General features: G+C 39.2%; 1 protein-coding gene across 1 annotated transcript in view; it reads right to left on the bottom strand.

The window, feature by feature from the left end:
* csmd3b (CUB and Sushi multiple domains 3b) overlaps positions 1-27,558 on the bottom strand; it is a gene marked incomplete at both ends in the record, with an annotated part of 321,253 nt that overhangs the window by 20,731 nt on the left and 272,964 nt on the right. The window contains 18 exons of the mRNA XM_083981903.1: positions 655-828; positions 1,180-1,365; positions 2,011-2,196; positions 6,384-6,557; positions 8,698-8,871; positions 9,785-9,979; positions 10,357-10,542; positions 11,517-11,705; positions 14,090-14,248; positions 14,513-14,701; positions 14,829-14,942; positions 15,334-15,414; positions 19,837-19,982; positions 23,200-23,377; positions 24,441-24,629; positions 25,772-25,981; positions 26,244-26,360; positions 26,920-26,989. Coding sequence (XP_083838029.1) covers positions 655-828; positions 1,180-1,365; positions 2,011-2,196; positions 6,384-6,557; positions 8,698-8,871; positions 9,785-9,979; positions 10,357-10,542; positions 11,517-11,705; positions 14,090-14,248; positions 14,513-14,701; positions 14,829-14,942; positions 15,334-15,414; positions 19,837-19,982; positions 23,200-23,377; positions 24,441-24,629; positions 25,772-25,981; positions 26,244-26,360; positions 26,920-26,989 — 2,917 coding nt within the window. The remainder of the gene's footprint in view (positions 1-654; positions 829-1,179; positions 1,366-2,010; positions 2,197-6,383; positions 6,558-8,697; positions 8,872-9,784; positions 9,980-10,356; positions 10,543-11,516; positions 11,706-14,089; positions 14,249-14,512; positions 14,702-14,828; positions 14,943-15,333; positions 15,415-19,836; positions 19,983-23,199; positions 23,378-24,440; positions 24,630-25,771; positions 25,982-26,243; positions 26,361-26,919; positions 26,990-27,558) is intronic.

Genomic DNA, 27,558 nt, shown 5'->3' with positions numbered 1-27,558 from the left:
ACAGACAGTGACAGTCATTACACACTGTGGCAGTGCACAGAACTTGTATAAATAAGTAAGAAGAGCATATGACAGCTTGGTAGCAGTGGTACAGTAGGATAGAGCAGTCCTTAAATATTTTTCCATATTTTATCATGTCTGAAAACACCCAAAATAAACATTGTGCTTGAGTGCTATAGGCAAATTATTCAAACAACATTTTGTATATAAATGACTCTGTTTTTAAAAAGGAAATAGCATTTATCTTTTCATTCCTCAATAGATTCAAATGGAGATGTTGAGTTGTTTTTTTCATATAACCAAAAAATGTAAAGTCTCTGCTGGTCCAGGGCAGTTGTGCGGGTATGTCTTTAGGGAGAGGTTATGCTCCACAGCTTTTATAACAGACAGATACTAATATATTCTCTTTTCATGCAGTAACCATGCCCTCTATCTGTCTATCCATGCCTCTCATTATCCCTCCGATCAAGAGCAAAAGGGTTAAGAAAGTGTGCCTGCAGGACTTCAACGCATGAACTACTCCACACTCTGTTGACTCCACATGTTTTAAGACATCTTGCCTTTCATCTGCACCTCCCATCTATCTAGAGTATCTCTTCTTTGGATAGTGTGCACTTTAATGTCTGTATATTCAATAGAGGTTAAAATGGTTACCAGAGCAGAAGGGCATAGGGGCACTCCACATCCCATTGAGCTGACAAGTCCTGGATGATTCTCCTTTCAGCTGTCGACCGCCTAGACAGGAGTACCGGACTGTTGAACCAAATGTAAACTTATCTCCGTTCAGCACACCGTTAGGGGGAGAGCCTGGATGACCACAGTCTACAACTGGAGACCCAGAGAGAGACAGGGAGAGAGAGGGAGAGGGAAAGAAATGAGATATGGATAGGCAGCTTATTTTGAGCTTTGCAAGGATATCTGCGGTGACCACTGTCAAGAACTAAAGACACAGATTCAGAAACAAAAAGATACTAGTAGGATTATAGGATGAAAAAAAAAAAATACACGACTGAGAGAGAAACACTGCTTGCTAAAATTTATGACACTCTTGAGAACAAGACATGACAGTTAATAAAAAGAAACAACATCGGAGTATTTCTAATATAACAATCCGAGTCCACCGTTGCGTGTCTCTCAGATCGTAAGGTTATAAAGACAAGAGAGAAAAATCACACCAACCTATACATTCGGGAAGAGGTTTGTCCCATTGTCCAGTAGGTTGACAGGTCAGTACGGGTGACCCGAAGAGGTAATAGCCTGGGTTACAGTCGTAGAAAACCACTGTGCCAAAGGTGAAGTTGCCATGCTCTATTTTACTCTGCCGAATAGAGTTGGCTGGGATGCCTGGATCAGAGCAATTGACCACTATACACAGAGAGACACAAAGACGGACACACACAAATAAACAGATAGAGAGGTATGTGTTATTTGGCATGAACCAGAGAGGGCCATTTCTCTTCCCCCTCTTTCTTCTTCCAGTGTTTTGCACTGGGATTAGAGGTCTGTAAAATAATATGGGGTGTAATTAGTATGAGTATGAAGTGAAGCTGGAGGAAATGACAAGAGCTGGCAAATATGGTGAATGGTAGGTGATGATCGTGGTGGCAAGTTTGTGTTTCCTGGATCCAGCATCCAGTGTTTCAACGAAAACTAAAAAGAAAATCCATTCTTGAGGCTGGAGCCAGGAAAGAATTAGAGCGATGTCGAGCATTTAATCTACCTCAAAACTTCATTAGATTGAGGAAAACATCATAATAGAGAATGCAAACTTCATAATAGAGAATGTAAACTTTTTAGACTATCTTGGTTATAATAGTTCCAACAGTTATAACAGCAGAGATATTTACATTTTATAAAGTTTGAGGTAGAGATGGATTGTATAATGACAAGGGTTGGGGTAAATAAAGATGGTTTCCATGGGGTCAGGCAGTAAATTGAAATAAAGATAATAAGAGTTGTGGTGGTATTAAAAGTTAGGGATAAATAAGGTTAGGGGTGAATACACTTAACTTTTCTCCCCACCTTTACACGTTGGGGGCGGGTGGCTCCACTGGCGGTTGGCCTGGCACTGAGCCCGTGCAGGCCCCTCCATTTCATAACCCCGATTACAAACGAAGCTGACCACATCGTTGAGGTTGAAGCCGTTTCCCACTGTACGACCATATATGGGACTTCCTGGATGGCCGCAGCTGATCGCTATAGGGAAGACAGTGTGAATCATGGTCATATCATAAACATTGATTATTACATTTATTATAAATTTAATTCTAAAGACTGTGAATAACAAATGAACAAACTGTCTAGGATTAATATGGTTTGATTACTTACTTAATATGGTTTGATTACTTACTCAATAATATTTTATATTTTACATTGCCCGTTTTTATTTCTTATAATCAATCTTGCCATTATGTGAATAACGGGTGTTCACCAGCTAACCAGTGGGTTTTTAACACTTCTTAACAAAAGACATTTAGGCTTTGGCTACAACATTTGTTAGTAGAATTGTTTTGTTTTTTTTGTTGCCTTTTCACTCATCAGGGAGTTTGTTGAGTTTTTCAGCTGACAGGACATTTCTTTAACAGCGATGTCTTTCTAAAGACATTCATCCTAGTTGAGCTGTACCCAAAGGGTGAGTCAATGTGGACATGGCTGTTGTGTTATTTTTGTGCTGGGTGAATGTTTGTGTAGTCATGTCCAGTGGTACCATTTCTGAAATCAATGCCATGTACTTGTAGCTGACCACTAATGTGATTTAGATGCAACTCTGTTTTGTAAATGTTTTGACTTCTCGTAACCTATTGCCTCATTCTCTCATTAATTTGCAAAGATCCAATCTAGTAACATTTCCTCTTGACGTTAGACCCCCAGAAACATATGAGCTGAGCCAGACCTGAAAATCAGAGGCCGTGTAGTTCACTGTCAAGAGAAAGAACAGATTCAGACCAATTATATATGCCTTTTCTACAGTAATTCATTAATATTCATGAGAATGTCAGATGGAAGGGAAGAGATAGCTGGTATCCAGATTTAGGGTCATTATTTTGGAAATATTAGCAGTTAGCAGTGAGTATCCTCTGTTTGACATTCTGCATTATAATTATTCACCCAGTTAACTTTGTTCACAGGGTTACTCAGAAGTTTGTGTGTGTTCTTTTCCTCATTGTGTAGCTGATGTGGTCTGATGTTTGTGTGAACAGACAGTTGTACAGTTACTGCCAGCCCCTCTCTCTCCTGCCCCTCACACTCTGCTCTTTTACACGTGTAGCTCTACAAGAAGGAGAAGCGTCTCACTATACTGTAGGTAAAGAAATCAGGAAAGACACATCCATGGTGGGTAAAAAAGTGAAAGCGGAGAAAAAACACACTGCAGAGAGGAAGAGAGTGCATAAGAAGAGGAGAAGAAAGCCAATGAGAAATGATGATAAGAGAAGATGGGTTAGAGGGGAGAGGAAGGCTGAGTCTTCTTTTCAATTGATCACTGAGAATCAGAAGTTTGTTTGCATGCCTAAGATACAAATTTATCTGACACCGTCAGCATGCCCTGCAGGTACAAGCACACGCACGCACACGCACGCACACGCACGCACGCACGCACACACACTCATCATCATTCTGTGTTTGTGTCTCTAAACAAGAGCATCTCATCTCCATAATTACAGTATAATTTGGCTGTAAAATGATTTCCCTCAATAACTCCTGCATGAATAACCTCAATAAAAAGAGCATAGCACAGAAACACTCCCTGATACATTGATGGATAGACACACAATTGTAACCACACAGACACAGATGCATACAACACCCAAACAGTCTCTATACTGCACATTTCTTTTTGTTTTAAGGGTCATAGTCAATTTCTTACTGAAAAAAAAAAAACTCCCCTTCATGCGCCTCCTATTCCAGAAATGTAGACAGTACATCACCACCTCTGTCCTCTGAATACGGTTCCAATTTAGTGAACGAACAAGCTGTCTCTTTTGGGAAAAGGTGTTTGTAATTGGCTTGAGCTGGCACCCATCATCGCCACCTTAACCATGCCCAGATGCTGCCTGAAAACATTTAGGGTGCTCACAGCAAGTCACCAATTTTAGAAGATTTTCACAGTAGCCTGGACACATCAGAGCCTTCTGTTTTATCCGAGAGCCCAGCTATTTATCTCATCCAGACCGTGCTAGCAGTCGGCCCCCTGGCCCTTTATATACTGTAAGGACTATATACAACAAGAAAGTGTTATTTATCAAAACACAGACCGTATGCTAGATTTTCTTCATATGGAATCCCTCTTGAACAAAAAGTTTACTCTAAATTTTACTTCTCTTTTCCAGTTTTGACTTTTACACCCTAGAATAGGGGTTTATCAGCTTCACCAGAAAACTCCCCTGTTAGAGACCTTGGTGCCGCATTCACAAACAATATTGAAGGTAATTACCCTGCTTCTGCTGAATATGTAATGTTTTTGATTATACCAAATTTAACCCGAAATGCACTTTTTTTTTGCCATTCTTATCAAGCATCTAAAGCTGTCACTTCAGTGGTAAGCACAACTCAAAAAAAATCATGGAGGGGGAGCACAACATAAAAGTATGTTTACAGGTCTTGGGGAGCACTAGTGCATATGTAAAAAAAAAAGAGGCGGATAGAGCCTTTTTTGTGGCTTCAGAGGGAAAAGTATGAGATCTAATGAAAGATGACTCAATTAATGTCACTCGAGTCAGTATAAAGACTGCAAGTATGGGGGGGGGAATTAAGTTGTGAATTTTGCTTCTAACTCTGCTTTGACCAAACTGTCAATGTTGTTGTAATGCTAAATCAGTGGTGCACTTGTTATAGAAAATAAAGCCAAAAAAATATGGTAATGCTTTTCTTGTTCAGTAGTTTTTACTTGTTTTAGACATGAAGCATATCCTGCCATAATGCATAATGATTCCTCCTGTAAGTGTGTGATGACCAGGAATACTGCCTTAAAATATACATTTAAAGTTCAAATTTAAATTGTAAAGTTGACATTGTGGGTTGTATTGTCATCATCCCTCCACTTACAGTCCTGCACTGTGACCAGGTTGTGATTAATAGACAGAAAACAATTTTTAAATTAATTAAATAATTTGACGGCACAGCCCAAACCCCACAGGGTAGTTTCCTGTTAGCATTCACTGAATGCTTATTTTTCTTATCACTGAACCACAACAAAGACATGACTGCAGGTGGTTTTTTAATGATGTGCTAGATCACATCACATCCAAACTACTATCCTGATTTCATTTTTCCCGTCGACTGACTCGGACTTGTCCTGCTATAAAGGGCATTTCCGTTAATGACCATCAATATGTTACTTATTCTGTTTTCACTGAAGAAAAATATCCATTCTATTGACTGTCCTCACTCGTTATCAGTGACAATGTTTAACGCTTAACCACAATAACAAATGGATTTTATTCAATTCCACTTGCTACAGTACTTTGAGGAGTTTAACTACTGGACTTTAAGAGTGTAAACACTTCTTTCACCATATTCATGTTTTGGCTGTTTCACTATGATATTCAATCAGGACTTGTTGAATCCAGTGCCAATTCTTCTACAACACATCAAACATACATATCTCATAGCAGGTCTTAATTTGTCAGACAGAAAGTGTTCTTCATTGGTATGCCTTCAAAGTGATTTGCAAGATGTATGATATCGATTCTTCAAGCCCACAGGCAAATAAAATATGTAAAACCCAAAGAAAAGTGCAGAACACTTTATCAGGACTGTATTTTCATATTGCCTGTATTTGAGCAGGCTTTGATTTCTCCATTTGGTATCTAGCAAACCTTTTTCATAAACCTTTCAGAAGCCTTAATGAATTTGGCTGCAATTTATGCTTTTTCTTTAATTTGTGTGTGTTTTTTTCTCTGCTAACCCATCGCTGTGTCTAATGAGCACATTTGCAAATCCTCACCACAAAACTCCACATGCTCCATTTTCTGTGCTGCTATTGATCCTTTCTAAACGTGCATACACATACTGTATTTGCTGAAATGAAAGGGTAATTTTGTCCTTATTTCCTGAACTTTCATTAATTTATCACTGGGCCACATGTATGTGGTGAATGCCTGTGTTACTGCAACAGAGAATATTTTTGTAGTCAGATCAGAAAATGTAACACTTAAAGACATACAACTGTCTTTCAGAACTAGTTAGTGTGCCTAGTGTGTGTGTGTTTACACAGTTTTGAGATCACCCTTTTTCTACATTCAATACAATGTGTGAGAACTCTGCAGTCAGTCTGTGTTTGTATTTTGTTGAACAGACAGGCAGCAATCTTCAGGGGTTTGAAATAAGTTAAAGAGAATCTTAAATTTGTTGGAGGTGAATCTGTGCTTGTGTGTTTTTCTTACATATACAGACGGGAAGCTGTCCAGACCACTGGTTGTCTTGGAGACAGATTCGCACCGATGAGCCTATTAGACGAAAGCCAGGTAGACACTGATACACGACTGTATCACGGTAACCAAAGTTCTCGCCAATCACCTGGCCATTTACAATGCCTTCTGGGATTCCACAGTGGCCAGCTGAAAGAGAGAAACACAAGAGACTCAGATAAAGGACGATACTGACCTTGAAACTCAGAAATGTACTAATGTACAGATGCTTTTGCTGATATGCTAACAATTTGTATCGGCATCTAGCTATAAATACCAAGACAAAACAACAAAAAAACAACAACAACACAAAACAAACGCTTGCTGTTTCAGCTCTACTTGAATTTTTAAACCCTAACTGTCCTGGTTTACTTGTGTTTTTTCATGTACTTGCTTTTACTTACTTTTGTTGTGACTAAAATCTGGCTTGTTATCCTGCAGATGTGCAAATATTTCAAAATGATATTACATTTTACCATCTTATTGTACCCATGAGTGGTTTCTCTGGGTTAGCTTTAGAGATACAGACACAATATCAGCAAAAGCAGAACTGGGAGTTTTAAACACACCTTGATGATATAACTTCCCCTTGGTTCAAGCGGTACGCTATGCAGGACATTAAAAATTTTAACACCTGCAGAAACACTGTAAGCTTGGAAGTTGTTTTATCCTAGATGCAAGACATCTGAGTGTGAGCAAAGTGGCATAACAAAGACTAAAATATTAGAGGCTTTGTCACAAGTTAGATCACCTCTCAGTTACTGTACAATGAAGGGTCAGATGGTCAGTCAGCCCTGCAACACCTCTACAGCTGCGTCACTGCTTTTTGCTGTATCCTCAAGTGTCTAACACTTAAATTAATCTGTCCTAGTGCTTTTAAAGGATCAGACTCTAACCAGGCAGATACTGATACTCTTTACTACCCTGATCAGATTCATTCCCACAGGTCTAATTGATGTGAAGTGCAAATGCAAGATGTTATAAAAGGCATTTTACAAAGAGTGGGAACGAGTATTTTCTTTTCACAGCGTCTGGATTGAGTATTGATTTTGTTCTTTGCTGTAGATAAAAAGCTGTACCAGGTCCCTGGTGTCAGCGAGTGCTAACAATTCAAAGACAATCAGGGAAGTGGGAAGAGAATGAGAAGAAAAAAATGTTTGCCTCATACAGTAACACCTGTCTTTTTCATTGGGGTGTTAATTACTAGAGTCAAAGGTACTGTAATGCCCTTTGACTCACTTTACTTTCTTGAATATGAAGCAGAGAGTTATGTGTTGAATAAGGAAAAAAATATCAAGGTATAATACACACTAATTCACTTAAGACTCGAACATAAATAGAATATTAAAAGAAAAAATACAATAAAATAAAGTAAAATACATGTAAGTGTGCTTAGACCTATTTAAACAGGTAATATAGGGAAATGTTTTTTCGTTTTGGACACAAAGCATTAATGTGGCCACTTCTACAGAAGATTTTTATAATTATTTCTTTTTTACATTTTTAACAACATTTTCAAAGATTTCGGTATCTACTGTTGAAGGCTTATGAAAAGATTTGTGCATACATCAGCTTTAATTAACAAGATGATTGAAAACGGCAAAATAACTGCACAGTCTAATATTTTAAAGAAGCAAAACAAGTACAGTGATGTCAGTTTTGTTTTGAAGGATAATAAGAAAAGTTAGTGAATAAAAATGCTGTTTATAGCACTTTTTTAGGACTCAATTTATTTATTTTTTTGACAGAATCATGCCTCCTCATCAGTCTAGGTTTAGTTACATTGAACTTTTTCTTTCTAACTTGGATCTCATATCTCCTTCAGCCTGTGAAGTATTCTGGGAAGCGCTGTTTCTGCACAGGCTTCATGGAGAAGTGACAGCACCATGTCATAACATCTGTTACCTCTGGCTGGCACACTGACAGAAGAAAGGACCTATTTTTTTCAGGCTTCTATAAAAAAAACCTTCAGAATGAATTTAGTGAGCGTGCAGCAGACGGTTCCTCGTGATACTTTTGATTGCGAGGTGGACAAGGCCAGAGGGAAGCAGCTGTGCAGCCAAACGAGAGGTGCAGGGCACAAGCCTACATTTGCTACCTGGTCTCATTAAACTGACTTGAAAAATCACATCTTTCAAACTCCCTCTGTAATGGTGGATGGTTCAGTGCATGTACATAAATGTTAGTGTGCCCTGTATGTCCAAAGCTTTACATTTAAGCCCTGAAATTCCATACGGTGTCTAAATATAGTGTGTGTCTGAATACATAAACAGTTGGAGTAGTTATATACCTAAACATCGTGTTTCCATTCCACTCCAAAGCCCAGATGACAGGCACTCTCTGACAGCTGACCCCACCAGCATGAAACCGGGATCGCAGGTAAAGATGGCCGTAGCACCAAAGGTTGTCTGGGTACCAATCTTCTTCCCACTGGGTGGAGATGGCAGCTCACCACAGGAGATAACTGAGATACACAGTCAGACACAAGCCATTTTAAAAAGCAGCCGTGTACAAATTTTGCACCCTCATATGGATGAGCTCACTGGTTTCAGTGTGAGATGCTACTGGTCCTGGCAAACTGTTATCATGCAAATTTGGTGCCATTTTTTCCCCCCCTCCCAAATCAGAGATGCCCTGTGAATAAAATAACAGTAAATATCCAAATGTCATGCAATTCTTTAAGGAGAAATAACACTGTTTCAAAATGCCAAGGAATCCTCAGGAGAAAAATCGCAGGTGACACTTTAAAAATGTCAACAAAACTCCTTTAGTTTAGCACATTGGAGGGAAAAAGATTATTTGCATTACAATTCAGGCATAATCAAATTAAACCAAAGAGGTGGAATCAAATTATTAGAGACTCGGTTATCATTGAACACACCTCTACCCTTTTTGTATCAGCAGATTTTTAATGGAAAACTTTAACAGCCAAGTATCATTTGTGCCATTTGTGTTTTTATACTTCAGAGACTTTTGGTCCTTACTGATGTGTTGAAATCTGTTATCCAAACTGTTCATAAATGACAATGGTAATGTCAGACCATATAATCATTGTAATTTCTTCATGTCATTGCTCACAAACTTGCAGACATAAAACATTTACAAGTACAGACAGTTGCCTTAACTATTTAAATATGCTCACATAACTTGGTTTGATTTCAAGGAATAGTTTGATATTTTAGAAAATACACTCATTCCTGGGAAGGTGTTAGATGGGAAGACTGTCAATAAAATGTGGCATAACAAAGCCCAGAGGGAGTCACTCCTCAGGAAATAAATACAGAATCTGAGTGCACAAATACGATATGATATATCTCAATGCAATGATAACTACACATCCATGTTCAAATTTCATTGATCGATAAACCGTTACTCACCCTGGCAGTGTGGTCTGTCATTTCTCCAGCTCCAGATGCCATTGGGTAAGCACTCAATATGGGCTGGGCCTAATCTGTAGTATCCCGGGTCACAGGTAAACACGATGCGAGTTCTGTATTCATAGTGTGACCCGTTGACAATCCTCCATCGGCCGTGCTCTAAAGAGAACGACCCGATGCTGGGACATACTACCACTACAGAGATGGACAGAGTGTGAAGAGAAAATAAAACCTCAGGAAATTTGTTTACCACAATTATCAAACAGAGATTCAGAGAGACAGATAATGAATAGCCAGCTCAGAGTGGGGCCAAGCCAGTGCAAAATATCTCACATGCATAATAATGCCTCCAATTATATAACAATGTCAAACGCAGAAACGCCTGTCACAGTGGTGAGTTTAGCTTACATTTCCAAATCCATCTCACTAAGTAAGAGATGGTCATTGTTTGACAATGTTGTTTTTCATATTTCAGTTGTGTTTTTTGGAACTGAAGTGATAAAAATATTATATTTGCATTTGTAGCTAATATCGTTTTATTACTCACTTTACTTAAAAACTATGTTACTAACCAGAACATCGTGGTATTTTATTGTGGTTGCTCCATGTCCCATCATGTTGACAGATGGCTGACGTCAGTTCTTTGCTGGAGAGTCTGTATCCATCATTACAAAAATAGGAAACTCTTGTTCCCACCGAGTAGTCAGCTGTTAAAATGCCGCCGTTTATAGGAGCCTTGGGTGCGCCGCAGGAGACAGCTAGGGGAGGACATATGCACACAGTGGTTAAGAAGACAACATACAAACAGACACACAGAGAAGCCCTAATGCACACTTGTGTCTGTCAGGCAGATTTGATGTGTGCTTTGTTTGAAATATTTCTGGAGATTCAAAGCCACCGAATTTATTATGCATTTGTAAACAATCTTACGTATTTCTATCAAACTAAAAATATACAATCAAGAGGTGCTTGATCTCCAGTTCCAACCAGCTCTAACAAAACACATCCAACTTGCAGAAAATTCTACTCCACAGTGGTTTTAAATAGACTGGCTGCAAAGCAATGCACCATGTTATTACACAGTGTTCACAATCTACCATTCATCGCTCATTTGATGTCTGCTATGACCTGTGCTTTTCTATGGCCATTTGATATATGGGATTAATTAATAGTTGGTGCAACTTGAAAATGTCATTGAGTCTGTGTAAAAAACACTGTAATATGCAAAATACAGAGAGAGGAGAAGAGAAATGAAAAGCTCTGAGTTATGCAAAAATAATACTTGTTGTTCTTATACCTTCATTTCATTGATATGAATAACATGTGGCAGACACATATTGAAGCCCTTCCTTACAAACATTAAGCATCTGGCATTTTACTCTAATCTGATTGTTAGCTTGGAGGTATGATTCTGTTTTAGCAATTCTACAGATGTTAGCTACAAGCAGACAACAAACTTTATTTTCATGTCTATGAGAAAACTGGACGGCAAAATTTATGTTGCAGGGATGTTTCAATGTCAGGAATATGCACAAGGAAACCGCAAAAAATACGTAATACGTTGTGCTAATATAACAAAAGCATTATTTCTTTTCACAGGACCATTTTCAGTAATTTTTGGTCTAGTGTATACTTAAAACTTTTGTTTAAATTTAATAATTGTTAATTACAATTTATTTTAATACAAATGAACGTCACACACACAAGACACTTCTGCACAAAACATACACACCTTGACACGCAGGTACAGGAGAATCCCATGAGTGGTAACCGAGTGGTGAGCGGCGGCAGGTTGCTGTGGCATTGCCAATGAGACGGTAACCACGGTCACAAGCCCACCGAACTACGCTGTTGACATGGCCGCCAGTTTGAGAGGAGATGGAGCCGTGGAGCGGAGAGTCAGGGGTGGAGCAGTACTGGGCTGGAGTAGGAGAAACAAAATTCACAGAGCAAAGATTTGAAACCACTTCATGCTGAAATATTGCTTGTCACTGTTACTACAGTAACATCACAGACTGGTGTCATGATATCGTGACATAATTATTTTAACTTTAACAGCAGTCATTACTGTGTTTATAACGCAACAGAGGGCCAAAATTGACTACACACACTTTTTTGTTTTCACAGCAGTTACGGTTTTAATTGTGTATGTTAAACTTTGCTATTAGAGTCATGAGAAGGCAAAGGATATCATTGTTCAAAGTACAATATGAAATCAATAGTTGCGCTAAACTGGGCAAAACAAAAATTTAGAAGAAATTTCAATGACCATTTTCATAATGGTGATCATACCTTTCTGGCACATTTTGAAAACATTTTTTTTTATTTTAAAAAGCCAATTAGTGTCTACCTGACGAGCTTAATCAATGCAAAAATAAACCAAATAGCTCTCCTGTTGGAGCTCTTTGATCAAACAGTTGTTATTATTTTCTAAATTGAACCTTTATTTTTCCTGGCAAGACATTAAGGACAAATTCTTATATTCAATGATGGCCTGGCAATTGATGAGTAGAATTCTAGTAGATGTATAATGTTTCCAAGCAGGCCACCCACAAATCGTCAGTGACTTTATGCAATTTTATGAACTATTCTACATGTCAATTCTTTACTCCAGATAATATTGACAGCTGTGGGTATAACAAGAGGAATCCTGCTGCAGCCTGACAAATGTAAAGCATTGCCTGAGTATGAATGTATGTAATATTGGCATACTGCAGTCTCTGTCAGTCTAAGTATCTATGGTGGAAGATGAAGGTCCATTTGCAATGATGTCAGTATCTGATATGGTAAGGTAGCAGTAGCAATTATATTATGTTCTTCAGTCATAGCTTATAAAGATTACCCGGGCTTGGGTCCAGTAAGATGTTGATTCGGGCAGTGCGCCTGGTCTGTAACTCTCCAAATTGGGCAGGGGCCCAAAATTAAGTTCTTAACTGGCCTTATTTATTAGTGATAAGTCTGTTTTATATGTCCCTGTGGTCTGTCACTGGCCTAGTATCATCTGCGTGGTTGGTTTTTGAACCAAAATGATCAAGCACCCCTTTAAAGTTAGTGAGGGAGTTTTGTTCCTATTACTGTGTTTTCGTTATGTTGAAAATACAGAATGAATGCCAGCAATGTTTTTTCTCAGTTTGTCAGTGATTTTCTAGCTTTCTGAGACTGTTTATTTTTTATGGCTCTAAAACTTTAAAGCTGGTAGCCAATAAAAGCGAATGCATCACTGAACTGGGATGTTGGCAAAGCATCCAGCACACAATATGCAATTAGATTCTGATATTAACAACATATGTTTCATGTAATGATATCACATACCAACTTATTAACTTATTGTAATGACAAACTATCTTCTCAAAACAAAACATAGACATAACATAATATGGTAAATCAAAATAATAAAAAAAAATGAACAGAAAAATATGCTAACACGAGTGTTCATACTTATATTTATACAGTATATAATATAGGCACATTTTGATTTTGTTGAAGAAATCTGTTGTTTCTATACCAACCTGATTGTGCAAGTTGATGAAAAAAACACAGTTGAAGTTGAACCCTGATATAAGTAGGCTTACAACATATGTTTAATAATCCTTGCAGATGCTCACATTAATCACAGCTACCAGAGAAGGTTACTGAGTGTGAGCGTCCTGGGAGAGTTTTCAGTTATTATTCAGCCTATCATTCATCATACAGTGGAGTGGGTTTTTTTTTCAAAGGTTATAGACGCGGCCTCCTGAGTAGAAGGTATGGAGTGAATAAGCAAATTAAACAGGTGATACTGTCTCCTCCCCCTTAACTGTCAAAAAATGCCCTTGAATAAAGCTCTCAAATCCCATTACCCAAGTGAAGGTGCTTAATGCACAACAGTCTAAAGTTATACTCAGCAGGCCCAGGTGCAAGACTGTCTAAATGCAAAGCTTGCTGTAAAACAACATCTGTGCCCATAAGCTTTTCCTTGAATGAATAAAAGTTAAGAACTAACCCATAATACAATTTAGAAATCTGCTCTAGGAGACAGACAGAAGTGAGGTGGAAAAGTATGTTGATGATGAACAAACAAACTGTACAGTTGAGATGAAGTTAATGAAACTGGAAATACTTCATTTACGTTTTTCATCAACTTCCTCGTATATTGTCTGTTTTCCCCAACAAAATTGAGAAACATTGAGATTTTTGAACCCCTCCAAGTGCACTGCTAGTGAGATTGCCCATCCGTCCTTCTGTCTGTCTCTGTCAACCTCCGTCCTTATTTTCCATGCATTATAATAGTATAAAGTAGTAGTAAAATAAAGTTGGGATACATACTTTGGTACTCACCAACATAACGAATTTTGAAGCCTTTCTTGTTTGTGCCATGGTCTGAGGACCAGCGGACCAGGAACTGGTGGCCAGAGGTGGTGAGGTTAAAGGGTGTTGACAGGTCACCGCTCAGTGTTGCCAGAGTGGGACTGTTGGCTGTAGGACCTGAGAGGGATCGAGATAAAGTGAGTGGAAAACAGGGAGAGGGAGGACAAAGAGATGGAAAAAATGGATAAGACAGGGAAAAATAAATTGTGATTTGTTTTATGTTGGTACTATGTGTTCTTGCGGCACTAACTGTATGTCCAGTTTCATCTTAACATGTTTATAGCTTTGAGTGTATCTGTGTGTCACATGTCGTAGCAAAGTAAATTGCTTCTAAAACCTTACAGTAATATAAGTGTGTGTATGTGTGCGTTTTGTTTTTACCATCAAAAATCTCCAACATGTCAAACTCTTTTTCAGTCTGGAAACTTTCAAAGGTAATGGTGACATTGTATCCTTTCTCTACTGTAACGCTCCATGAACACATCTGGAGGTTGGGATAACTTTCTGGCCAACCAGGGCTCAGGATGACACCTGATGAGTCATACCGCACGTCATGTGCAGGGCATTGGACTACGGGTAGAAAATTAAAGGAGGAGAGTGATGACAGAAAATGAATACACACTATTGCAGTTATTGTTATTATCAGCTATTTGAAATGAACATAAAACTGAGCAGTTGTCGCGACGTATACACACACCTTGGCATGTTGGAGGTTGTGCATCCATCTGTAGTCTTTCTCCAAGACGACAGGTAAGAATCTCACTGCCAACCAATGAGAATCCAGGATGACATCTGTACCTGATGATGTCACCTGGAGGCACAAAAGCACTCTATGAGAAATGTGTTTGGAGACCAAAACCAAGGCACAGAAGTAACGACATGGATTTTTTTCCTTTGAAAGTCTTGTTTTATTTACCTCTGCTACACATATTAGACAGCTTTAGTCACTAGTTATTTCACAGATTTAGATTTTAATTTGAAAATACTATATCACCAGTTTAAAAAGATGGCACATTGTTGCATTTTGGGTATTACGTTATGTTGTTTGTTTCCTTCTCCCGTGTATACAGTATGTCATTGCTATTACCACAATTTCATCATACAAACACGTAACACTTCTTATCCTGTTGGCGACTGAAAAGCCTGCATCCTCTGTCACTCTGACATGTCTGGAGGCATGACAGTCGACCCAGACAACTCACCTATCTCCAGCTCTCCGTCTTCCATCAGTATGTCTGCATTGGGCACCTCTGGTGGAGGCTGACAAACCCTTAATTGGTAGGCTAGGAGAAAGGACGCACCACAGGAGAGGAGAGAGGACAAAGAGGGGAGGGGGGGGGGGGGGGGGGGGGGCAAATAGAAGAATGCGTGAAAGATGTTGTCAATCAGTCTAACCAGGCTTGTCAAGGAAAAGGAAAGATTTTAAATCTGGAAAAAAACTGGAAAATGTTTTCAATGTAACCTCCTGGTCTTCTTTGTGAGCTTTTTGTGTTGCCTGTGCCTGTAACAACTGCCAGAAGCAAATGATTCAAATAATGATACAACCTGTTTTCTGTTTATGTTGTTTCATCTCGGTTGTATCAGTTTAACTTCACTTTCCAATTGCAGATGGTCTAGTCAGCAAAGCTCTTCTAGACCACGGCTACACAGATACAGCACTGCCTTGAATCATAAAAAGCAACTGACTTCGCAGCCACTCAGCTGAGGGCTGTAATCAATATTACTGCATGACCATAGATCACTCACTAACAGAGAGAGAGAGAGAGAGAGGGGGAGAGAGAGACAGAAAATACAGACAGAGAGAGAGGAGGACTAAAGGAGAGGGAGGCAGAGAGAGCTGAGGGCTATAAGTCAGGATGAAATTGACTATGAAAATGAGACCTGCCAATAGTATCTGCTGCTCTCATGCATATCAAAGCCCTGTGGTCTGTGTGTGTGTGTGTGTGTGTGTGTGTGTGTGTGTGTGTGTGTGTGTGTGTGTGTGTGCCAGTACGTGTGTGCACGTGCTTGTTTGTGTATGTGCGGAGAGGATCACTCTGAGCACTCATTGATCTCACTAAGCTCCGAGAGCATTTTTTATAGCCACTTCCACATTCATGTCACATCGGCTTTCTCACTCTCACGTCCATGACAACATTATCCACCGCTGTACGTTCCTCATCTCTGTACGAGAGGTGCTGGCATTCAGAACTCCGACCCACAGATAAATAAATAGATGGACAATGACGTTGATAAACAACCCCAAACAGTGGATTGATCCTTCCTTTGGGGTTTATTTGACATTTCAGACCAAAACTGCACTTTAGCAGCTGTCTCAGATGCAAATTATGAAACTCTTTTGATTGGGTCACTAAAGGACACTGAGGGGAAAATGTACAAAACGTGTCCTTTATTGTGATGAGTTCTTGACTCGGGAAATCTCTCAGGAGTGGTGCTTTTGGTTCTTTTGCCTTTATTAACCAAGAGTATGTGTCTCTTCCACACAAAAAAAAATATGATGTACTACCCGCTTGTACTGTGGCTACCTGCCTTTCACTCTTGTCTGCCTTGTTTTGTTTTTGTAATATTGTCAGCGAAAATTGAAGTGACAAAATAATGCTAACAGCCACTGCCGTATGCATCATCCAGTCTTACTCTTATCCATCTCCCATGTCACTCTCTGCTGTACATCCTCCAGTAAAACATAAATTGAAAATAAAGTTGAATCCATCAGATGGTACTATTCTTGCGTGAGTGTGACAGCTGACAGTTAAACCTGCCAACAGAAACTCATTAACAATATGTCATCTGTCTGCAAAGGGGGAAGTCTTGACACGCTTTCACTAAAGAGCAGTGAACAGAGAAGGAACATGGGCCTCGTGAGGGAGAATACAGGTATATACAGTATACATATGCTTGAGTGTGTCAAGAGAGATGAAATGTGTTCTGAAGTGCATTAGACTTCATTAGAAGTTACACTGTCAGATAACAACTTCATCCAAAAGGGCAACTTTTGAGGCACTAAACTATTTTGACAGGGGATGTATAACAATATATAAGAAATTCAGGGAAAGAAAACTTGCATTGCTAAAATCCATCATCCATCCATCATTAACCACACTGTTTATGCCTTTTATGGCTTTAGAAAACAACATTTTAAGCTTAATGATGACAATTTCCAGGCATAGTACAGTACAAAATCTGTCTTAAATGACATAATGATATATCTACTAAATACACTGGACTGTGCACATAGATTGTGCATTACATCTAATGCCCTCTACACACTGTGCGATTTTAGCAGTCTTATAAGACTGTTGCATGACACACTATGCGACGTGGAATTTACAATCTTTGCTACGACGTCAAGTTTGACGTGTGCAGACTGTACGATGATCGTTCTACTGAATCGCAGGTCGCCCGCTCCCCCTCCTCCCCCCCTCCCTCCCTCTCTCCCTCTTCACACACACAGACACAAGTCACCGGCACCAGTGGAGCAGTAGCGCCAGTTGTCCGTTATTTAAAAATGAAATCACGGCCTGTATTGTACCAGAGAACATCACAGCAGTACCGTCACGTAATGAGAGCACATCTAAACGAGGACTACCTCTCCCGGCGTAAACACGTCAATATTCTCCGGTAGGCGACCGCTTCTCATCATAGTCCGCACATGGGTTTTTTTTTTTTTTTTTTTGGACAGAGTTTCACCATGAGTTTCACACACAACTTTTCTGATGGCTGTATGAGTCTGTCCATGTTCCTCCTCTTTCTGCGACAGTAAAAAGGAATAGGCTATAGCCTACACCTCTCCAGACATGACAGGATAAACTATTCGTTTTTTAATTTAATGACTATTTACTCGAAAACCAGTGCTCGTCCCTGTCACCTGCGCCACTGATAGACGTACATCAGCTGATTAGTAGACGTAGGTCGTAGCAGTTTTCTGACACTGTCAGAATTTAATCGCAGGTCGTCTTTGGTCGCAAGACGCTGACAACGGCCGTCGTAGAGCCTGTCTCACTGTGCGACGTAAGACGGCCGATTTAGAGCTACGACCAAAGATTTCGCCACGATTCTCCTACGATCCGCCGTCTTTCGTCTGCGACGGCCAAAATCGCACAGTGTGTACAGGGCATAAGAGAAACACCATTCAAATGTAGTACCACATTCCCATGTGGATAGTGAACACTTTTTACTCATTATTTTTTAAATAATCCAGCTCATGTGGTTGTGTAATCCCCCAAACCTTCAAATCAAAACAGACAGAAAAACATCATAATGGGAGCTAAACAGTTCACATGACAGAAATCAAAAAACAACAAATGCCAAAGGGTCCACAGATATTAGCAGGCATACAGGTGAAACACGAAAGAGGTTGATGAGGGAGGTTTTCATCTTAAATACTGGCAGAAAACAAAGTTCACTGATGGACCACAACAAAAGATTGAAATGAAATGTAAAACTGGCATTGACAGTTTTGACACAAGAAAGAGCTGAAAATACAATATCCTCAACTCTGTGAATTGTTTGTGTTTGTGTGTTTGTGTGTTAGACAGACATACAGAGAAATACAAAAGACAAAAGAGAAACCCACCAATAAACAAACCTTCCCTGAGGGCATTGTGTCACGAAAATCTCCTAATTTCATAGGTCTAATTGTTTTTTGTTAAATACTGTAAACTGCAGGTTTGTTCTTCAGATTTTGTTTTTCAGATTGTGTGGTATCAAAGTTAAAGCTGTGAATGCCTTTTCTTCTCATCTCATAGCAATTCTTGACAACAAAGGAAGTCGTGATTGGCTGTAAACAGGGATGACTAGACAAAGCCGATGTTCACCCACAATTGTTCAGTTGAGAGATGACTAAACTTTTCAGTTGTTGAAAAGTTGTTGAATGTTTGAACTAACCATGTTTGTCAGTCATACATTTCCTCCGAAGACAGCACACAATCCAAATGCTACGGGTCCTTCATCGGAGCAGCTGCACCTCTCTGAGCCAACTTTGTGAAACTTTTCCCTGCAGCAACATCACTTCTATGTGATACATGTGGCCTTGGCTTAGTTGACGGTGGCTAATTTAAAGCTCTCTGCATAATATTCAGTGTGAGGTCAAAGATCTTTGAGGTGTTTCATTAACATGTTTGTTTAACAAGTGGAACACTTGCATAACCAAGTATAAGAGAGACCTGAAATAAAGTGAATCACATATCCCACAATTTGTTTTAGTATCTGAAGCATCACTTGTAACCATTATTTAAAATAACAGAATATACATAATAGAAGGAAGAGTGAAAATCTAGAATGCCATTCAAAGAGTAGTCGTCAGTGATCAGTAACGCTGATAAGAACCTCTCTGCATTGCTGCAAGCATCAACTCAATTCATGTCGTGCTAACTATCAGTAGCACCTTTGTGACTAATGTATTATTACTGTGGTATGATGTGACAAAGACATCATCTTCAATCAGGGTGAAAACTTGGTGAGTCGAAGGAAGCAGATCTAAGTGGAACTTAATGAGGATGAAGGTGAAGAGAAGCGAACACAAACAGATCAATGCCTTCACGCCTTCGCTACAACTAATCATAGTGGAATAGTTTTTCTTCAGGAAAACAGAGCCAGCTGCAGAGAAGACAGTTAATGAGACTGGCATTTGTAACTGAGTAGCAATCAAATGATGCGTTGAACTTATATAGTCAGGGAAAACTTTGGCGGTGTTAATACGATCTTACCATGGTAACTTAAGACAAAGAAGCCAGCTCCAGAGAAGTCGGAGTGGAATTTGATGAGGATGATGTTGGAGGTGGAATAGACTGACTCCAAAGCTGTGTTCCCACTAAACTGTCCGATCTGAGGAGAAGATTGGTCTGGACCATCCCTGTGAAGAGACAAAGAGAAACCCTGAGTTACAAAGAGGTGCCCGGAGACTAAAGACCCATAAATGAATTGACCTGCTCCGTCTTTATGGAACAACAGGAGGGAAAAGTCAACCTAAGACATCATTTGAATAAGTTACTGCAGTCATCTGTGACAGTTAAATGGCTATTTGTGACCAGGAAATGGTTTCTCCGAGGCTAGAAACAAAGATAGAAGAGACTTGACAATTATTTATGAGACAAAACCTGGAGCTGCTCCATTGACTGCGAATGGAAATGAACTTTGTATGACAAAGTGCCATTGCTCAGAGTGATTGTGCATGAATATGGGCCCATCTTCCCTCTAAAAACACTCTAAACTACAATGTCACAAAGCTCATTTAGATATAAAAACCTCCACAATCTCAGATTCCAGTGAACTTATGAGAGAGCAGCGGCTTTGTTCTCTCGACAACAACACAGTTCAAAGCTCTGGCTCTCTTATTCTGCTTTGGGATGCTCAAGTTCATAAATATTGATTGAACTGTCGACAGATCATAAGAATAACAAATGTGAATCCTGGTGTAGAATTTGAGTTAGACTTTGGCTTTAGTTTTGTCACTAATCAGCCCGGCATTCATGAAAAGTTACACACACAGCAGACAGAGAGTTATCTTTCAAACGGTAGGTCCGGCTCTTAGTGCAATGTCATGAGCATATTTCACCTTTAATGATGGCCCCACCAGCTGTCAGACGCGAACCAACCCATAGCGCGCTCATTATCAGTGATTAAAAAGTATCATCCTGAAGTTAAATGAAATGATTATTTCCTGCTGTTAAGTGGTTTTTGGATGAGGCCAATTGTACCTGTCAGGTTATGTGAGGAATCATCTGTTTCTCTGATTCATGTCGGCTGCTTCTGAGTCGTCAGTGTAGTTTCATTCACTGTTTTCCAATGATTGCAGCTGATACTTGCACATAATCACTATTATGAGTGTGTTATGGACCATACAGCACAGAGAAGGTTGTACTATGCGAAGCAGCACAATAGAAAGTAACTTCTGTGACATCTATGATAATTCTTACAATGAAGTCCTGTAGTAAGCTTCTCAGCATGAGGCCAATTAGCAGACTAACTGACTGTCAGGTTGGCTGGCTCTGGACCGAGGAGACCGCTGTGAAAATCACACCTTTACCACTGACACTGTGCTCTCCACGGGGAGTCGGTGTTGTGGCTGTGAGATTGTGAGTTTTTAGTGCGTTTGTGTGCGGTTTGCTGTCTTTGCTTCATGTGAGTTCAGCAGTTTGTCCATTTTTTTTCCAACTGACAGTGGGGTCAGGGGCACGCTGTGTGACCAATTCGTGGAATACACAGAATCGGCTGTGGGTGGACAGCACATGGCTCAGTGGTGTTGTTGTGTGCGGCCCCAAGAAAGCTGAATATTGCAATTCTAAGATATTACACTTTTATGAAAGACATACATCAAACAGGCCATGTTCTTGTTATGTACAGCTAAAGGAGGCAGCTCTGCAGTGTCATGTAGATAAACTACACAACAATAAACAATGAGCATTCACATTTGGTGATGTGACTGACTTGTATACTGTCCAGCCGCATCATTTTAAGGGAAACAATTTAGTAATGAAAATGCACTGGCAACAATTGTGATTACTGAGTCAATCATTTAGCATCTTAGACATCTCAAATATGTAATCTTGGAAATAGTAAACTCTGTAAGGCTTTCATACCTTTACCTTTGGAAAAAAAAAATACAATTTTAAAGGTCAAACTTAATCCAGTAAGTTTAGTTAATATGAAACTAAACCTTGTGTTGAGTAATTTTTAGTTGGGAGTAATAAATTAATCAAATAATAACCAGCAAGTATCAATAATTAAAATGAAGATGAGTTGCAGTTCAAGATGAAGGAATTTTTTGCTGTTAGTTTGAAGACTTTCAGATCTTATTATTTCAGATAAAAAAAATAAACTGTACGCTGCAAAGCTGCCAGAGGCTAAGGCCAGATACCTTAATATTCAGACTGTTGTTGGTGTTACTTAGAGTAACTGAGTCCTGAAATATTAAGGTGGTGCACTGAGCCAAGTCCTGCATCTTTGCAATTACATCAGTGCTTTCTAAGGTGTAGCTTTCCTGTAGGTGAACTAGACTCAACTGGAGACTTGGGCAAGAGGTAGTGTATCATATCAGGGCACTTGTTGGAACAATTTATACAGATAGAGAATAAAGACTCTCTGTTAATGCCTGCTATTTTTCAGTTTGTATTGGACATTACGTATTCAGGTATTTGTCAGGAAAAGCTAGTGTGCATTGTGTTTCCATACCTTCTCAAAATAATAACAGGGATTTAAGCAATAATATTTTTCAGTTTTGCTGAGGGCTGTGGAAAAAGTCAGAGCTGGGAATCTGAGAGGTCGATATGACAAGCTGAGAGAGGTACAGGATAGACTTCAGTCCTTCTGAGATGATCTTATGTCTGTGTACCAGGTGACATTTTGAAAGTACTGACGTTGCACCCAGCCGTCTATTTATAGGAAACGGGCTTTAACTATTAGAGAAGGTGCAAAAACATGGCAGCCATAGAATTAGGCAGTGCAGCCTATTTATGGTTCTGCTGCCAGTTTGAACCTGCAGATATCTATGTAACATTGTATCTAAGCACCATTTAAATACCTGCATTGACAAAATGTCTGCTGTTGCCAATGGCTGCTCTCCTTCACAAGAATAATGAAGGGAGAAGTCAAGGCCGGGCAGGTAGGGGGGGAAAGATGTATTGTGTGTACCATATAAGACTAACTAGCACTTGGAAATCGTTTTGAGGAACAGTGGGAAGGAAAGAAAGACTTATGAGCAAAGAGAGATGAGGAAACATGACAAGTCGGGGAAATTTTGTCAGAGTAACTTTATATTCAACGAGACATGTCTGTAGTCATAGTAACCCTTGCAGGAATTTAGCCAATTAGTGGCCAGCCCTGAAAAGATGTTAAAGAGCATGATCCTGTGGGAGTCAAAGAGAAAGTGTGTATATGTGTCTTTATAAGTTCTGGGACAAATTAAATGGCTATTCAATCAAGTAGAAAAGACAATTTTTTAGTGAAATGAACCTGATGAGGCCAAAAATGATGAAAAACGATTGGTAAGAAGTGTCAGATAATGAGAATGAATAGTGTCAGATATGACTTAGTGGAAAAGCAAGAAAAATCGCAAACTAAATAGCACCTACCAGACTGTGATGTAGTCGTATATGGGCTCAGTGCTCAGTACAGTGAAGTTGATGTAAATCCCATGTCCAGGAGGAACTCTCACGCTCCACACACAGTCCTGGAAATTGGGGTATTCCTCAGGGTGACCAGGAGAGTAAATGGTTCCATTTAATGATGTGATGTTACCACCACAGAGAGCTGTGAGATAGAATATTAGCAGAAATACCTTTAATACATTACCAACAAATTAGTATTACCATTGTGAAGCTTTAGTAATTGTCTGGATGATTGAGAACAGACATGGCTATCAGTCATGTAATGGCCATTAGATAACACCTTAATACCTCTAATAAATTGTCATTACAGTTTTTTTCCCAGCTCTGTAGCTCAGGTATTCCTTGGGAGTGTAGGTGTTGCTCATCAGTGCTGCAGTGTTACCACTACTAAGAGCTATAAAACTGCACATTTACAGTTTTCTAATTTAAGAATCGTTGAATAAGTGTTACCACTTGAAAGCCTACCCTTAAAAGGAATAATAATTGGATAAATGTGCAGTTACTGGTCATAATGTTATAATAAATCCATGATATAATTTCACCACCACAATTAGCTGTAAATGTATAAGAACAACACGCCTGCCATGTTCTTAATTATCTTCAGATTTATTTTATACATTTTGTGGTAATGAACTTTCTCCTGTTGATTCCATAAACTGAATAGTTCTAGTTAATTCTGTTGAGTAACATGTTGCTTGCAATTGCATGATATGTTCTTTCCACTTTGCTCTCTATCCAATGATCAATAACTGGTTGTACAGTAGAAGATATTAAGGCCAAGTAGTGCTTACTATCAGAAAGCTGTCTTGGCAGGTATTCATAAAAATAATGCACACATTAAAGCTGCAGCTGGGAGTAAGATAAATAATAATGTTGCCATGGATGGAATTATATTCTTGTCAGGAAAGCAATAAAATGAAGAATATTTGAAACAGCAATGATCTCAATATCCAAATGCAATTGAAAAACACTCAATAGTGAGGCTTTCTCATGATGGGCAGGGGAATACAGAGCTTCTGTAAAAGATCTGAATTCTTTGCCAATATGTATACGTACATTTTCATTTCCCTGGGATCACAGTCTTGGTACAATGTTGAACCACATATAAAACATAAAATGTTTCTCTGAGATAGTGTGATAAGCAGAACTAACTAAAGGTTGTTGTTCTAGTTGTATACACATGAAACATCTAACATATGGATTACCTTCACAACGTGGCAGTGGGTGGTTCCAGTTCCTGCTGATTCCATGTAAACATGTGAGCGAAGCCTCTCCGATCAGAGAATATCCAGGCAGACATTCAAATGACACCGTCATCCCAACACTGAAATCGGTGCCAATTACAATTCCATTTCGAAATGGACGAGGGTCTGGACAGCTCTGGAGCTGGTAGGCTAGAAGAGACCATGACCCATACCAAATTAGTCAGAAAAATTAATTATTCAGGAACATTTTGCAAATGATTCTGAAAAGAGCAGCAGGATGATTTGTGCTTCTACAATCAAGTCAGTCACAGAAAAGACAGTAAATGCAGCCATTCTAACAATGAAATTAAAAAATTGAGGGGTGTGCTAAAAAGTACTTTGACTGTGCAGACTTCCACCATAGCCACTTGTCCAAAAGTTTAAAAGAAACATTTTAAACATCCTGCTAATTCATTCATTCTGCCCCCAAACTACTCTGAATTCTTCAAATTACCATTTTCCTCCCACTTTAAAGTTGTTTATCAGGAATAACTTTCACAGAGTTCAAAAGAGTAACACACAATTCCTCCAGTTTGGCTAAAAGAAAAAAAGAAAAGAAAAAAGGCAGTACAATCTGCAGCTGAAATCTAAAATAACCTGAAATATAAAATACTGTAGAGAGACACAAGTGCAGACTTGAACATATGAACTTAGATTACTGACATTTTGACATGGGTCTCTTGCACAAAATAACCCTGTACCTCTAATGTTGCTTAAATACTCATTTAAACATAATAGTGACTGACTTTTCACAGTCAAAGTCAATACAGTCAAAAGGTTTGAAAAACATTAGTAACAATAATAGTTGGTAAAATAATAATAACAATTGCCAGGATTCACATTTCCCTGCAACAGTATAAACCACTTTGGCAGCTTTGCTGTAATGAGATAAAAGGTTGTACTCATCCGCCACTCTAATTTCCACATTAATGGAATTAGCTGTAACAAATTCATCTACCTATGAGAGTTGCCATGATAAATAAAAGACTGCTCAAAACATTTGTATTGCCTGATAAAATAAAATTCAACAACTCACTGAAATTAATCTAAAACATATATGCAGTATGAAAGTCCAGAAACACTTTTTCTGTTGTTTGAAAAGTGAAGCATTTTAGTTTTAGTTACACCAGAGAAATAAAGTTGCTGACAGGTTTTAAATCTAATAACCACTTGCTACAGTTGCTGGTTTCAGTAAAGTAAGAACCACTGTCAGATGTCTGCTCTTATTTTCATTGCTGAGCAAATCAGTGTAAACAAGATGTTGGAGGGGAGATTATTGAGATAACAAGTACCTTGATAGGTGATGTGGAAGCCTGGTTTGTTTTGTGAATAGTCACTGTGGAAGAAAAAGCTGGTCTGGTGGGTGGTGCTGAACAGAGGCTTGGGGATGACTGGACCGCTGAACCGGTCAATGACCGAGCCAGTTTCCAGCGTTCCACTGCGGAGCTCTAAGTAATCATGGATCGCTTCAGTGGAGAAATTCAGGAACTGGAGATGGATGCCTGAGAAAGATACACAACTTATGACATTTACAGCAATCAACAAAGACTGAGTGACAGAGAGAAGAGGAGTGAAACCAAATGTGTGCAAACTGAAACACATCTTGTAAGAGTGTGTGTGTTTGAGAGAGTACATCAATCAATAAATAACAGAGATATGTGAAAAGGAGAGACAGAAAAAAACAGAGAAAACAGACACTCAAACAAACTGGGAAAGAACCACAGATATTTCATGCTCAAGTGGAAAGTTGACAGTGTTTTTTACCAAAGCCGACAGGTAAGTTGACTGTCCATGTGCAGTCTAGTCCACTGGGGTAGTTGCCAGGGTAACCAGGGCTTAGAATCACTCCACTTACATCTGTCATAGACCCACCACACTGGGCTGGAGTCACACATACGCACACCACAAAGAGAGAGAAAAAAGGTGGGTCAGTCTAGAAAGCGGGAGATAACCTCACTGAGCACAGCTGACATCCTTCTACTTTTTAAAGACATTACTACTGACTGGACACTTGAGTATCTTCACCCTGACATTTTGAATCATTTTGAATAAAACATTAATATTCAGAGTCTTTAATAAATACTCTTCTTGAATAAATTAGCATTGTGCAAGTAGAAATGTGTCCAGGGCTTGTTTCCTTTAATTTGCCTCAGTGCATGCTGATGCTTTGGCACAGTGCGTGTGTTTACGGCAGATTCTGACTTTGCTGTGCAAAGCGTAATCATATTCTGCACAGAATACTAAATAATCAGCTCATCACAAAACAGTAAATTGATAAAACAGCTCATTTTCCAGAGAGCCGGAGAATGGCAATGGAGACTACTTGCATCGTTTCTGCAGCACTGAAGTTTTGCATGTATATCTCAGCATATCCAGGCCAGAATGAACTCATGTGTGTATGTGTGTGCAATGCATGTATGTACTGGAGGACAACTCTTACCAAGACAGAGTGGTACAGGGTAGTTCCATCTTCTGACAGGTCCAGGCATGCAGGTAATATGTGCATTGCCCTAGAAATACAAAAGCAACCACAAAATGTCATCACACAATAGTTGGGAAATCAGGACAGACAAACATATAATTTGGTTTAAAAGTGCAGTTTCATCTGCAACACTATTCATTCTTTGCATTCACAAGGATCTCATATTAATACTGCAGTGCTGTATATTAAGGAAGAGGAAATGTAACCCTCCATTAGAGCAGTAGAGTAAACTACACAGAAGTTGAACAGACCACACCAGGGATATACATTATTCAGGAGTTGTACAAACCACACCAGAGTTGTATGTTTAGTAAGAGTTGGGGAAACCACCTGAGAGTGGAGTTTCCCTTCTGATTCATGGTCTAAATAGTTCTTGGTGTGTGCAGCGAGGGGATAAAAGGGAGTGAATGGCAACGCATCAGAGGATCTGAGCAGCCTTTCATGATTTCACATATGTATCTGGCAGTCAGTTTGCATGAAACAACTCCATGTGTTCCTTTAGGTACCGTAGGTGTGAAATTGCTCAAATTCTACATGGTCCCTCTGTATCTAGTTTATGTACATGGGTGCAGAAGGACAAACAGTACATGAAGCTTG

Source organism: Trachurus trachurus (assembly GCF_905171665.1).
Source record: "Trachurus trachurus genome assembly, chromosome: 11".
In the NCBI taxonomy this organism is placed as follows: Eukaryota; Metazoa; Chordata; class Actinopteri; order Carangiformes; family Carangidae; genus Trachurus; species Trachurus trachurus.
The sequence above is the reverse complement of the archived record's forward strand: the minus strand, read 5'-3'. Positions and strand labels throughout refer to the sequence as shown.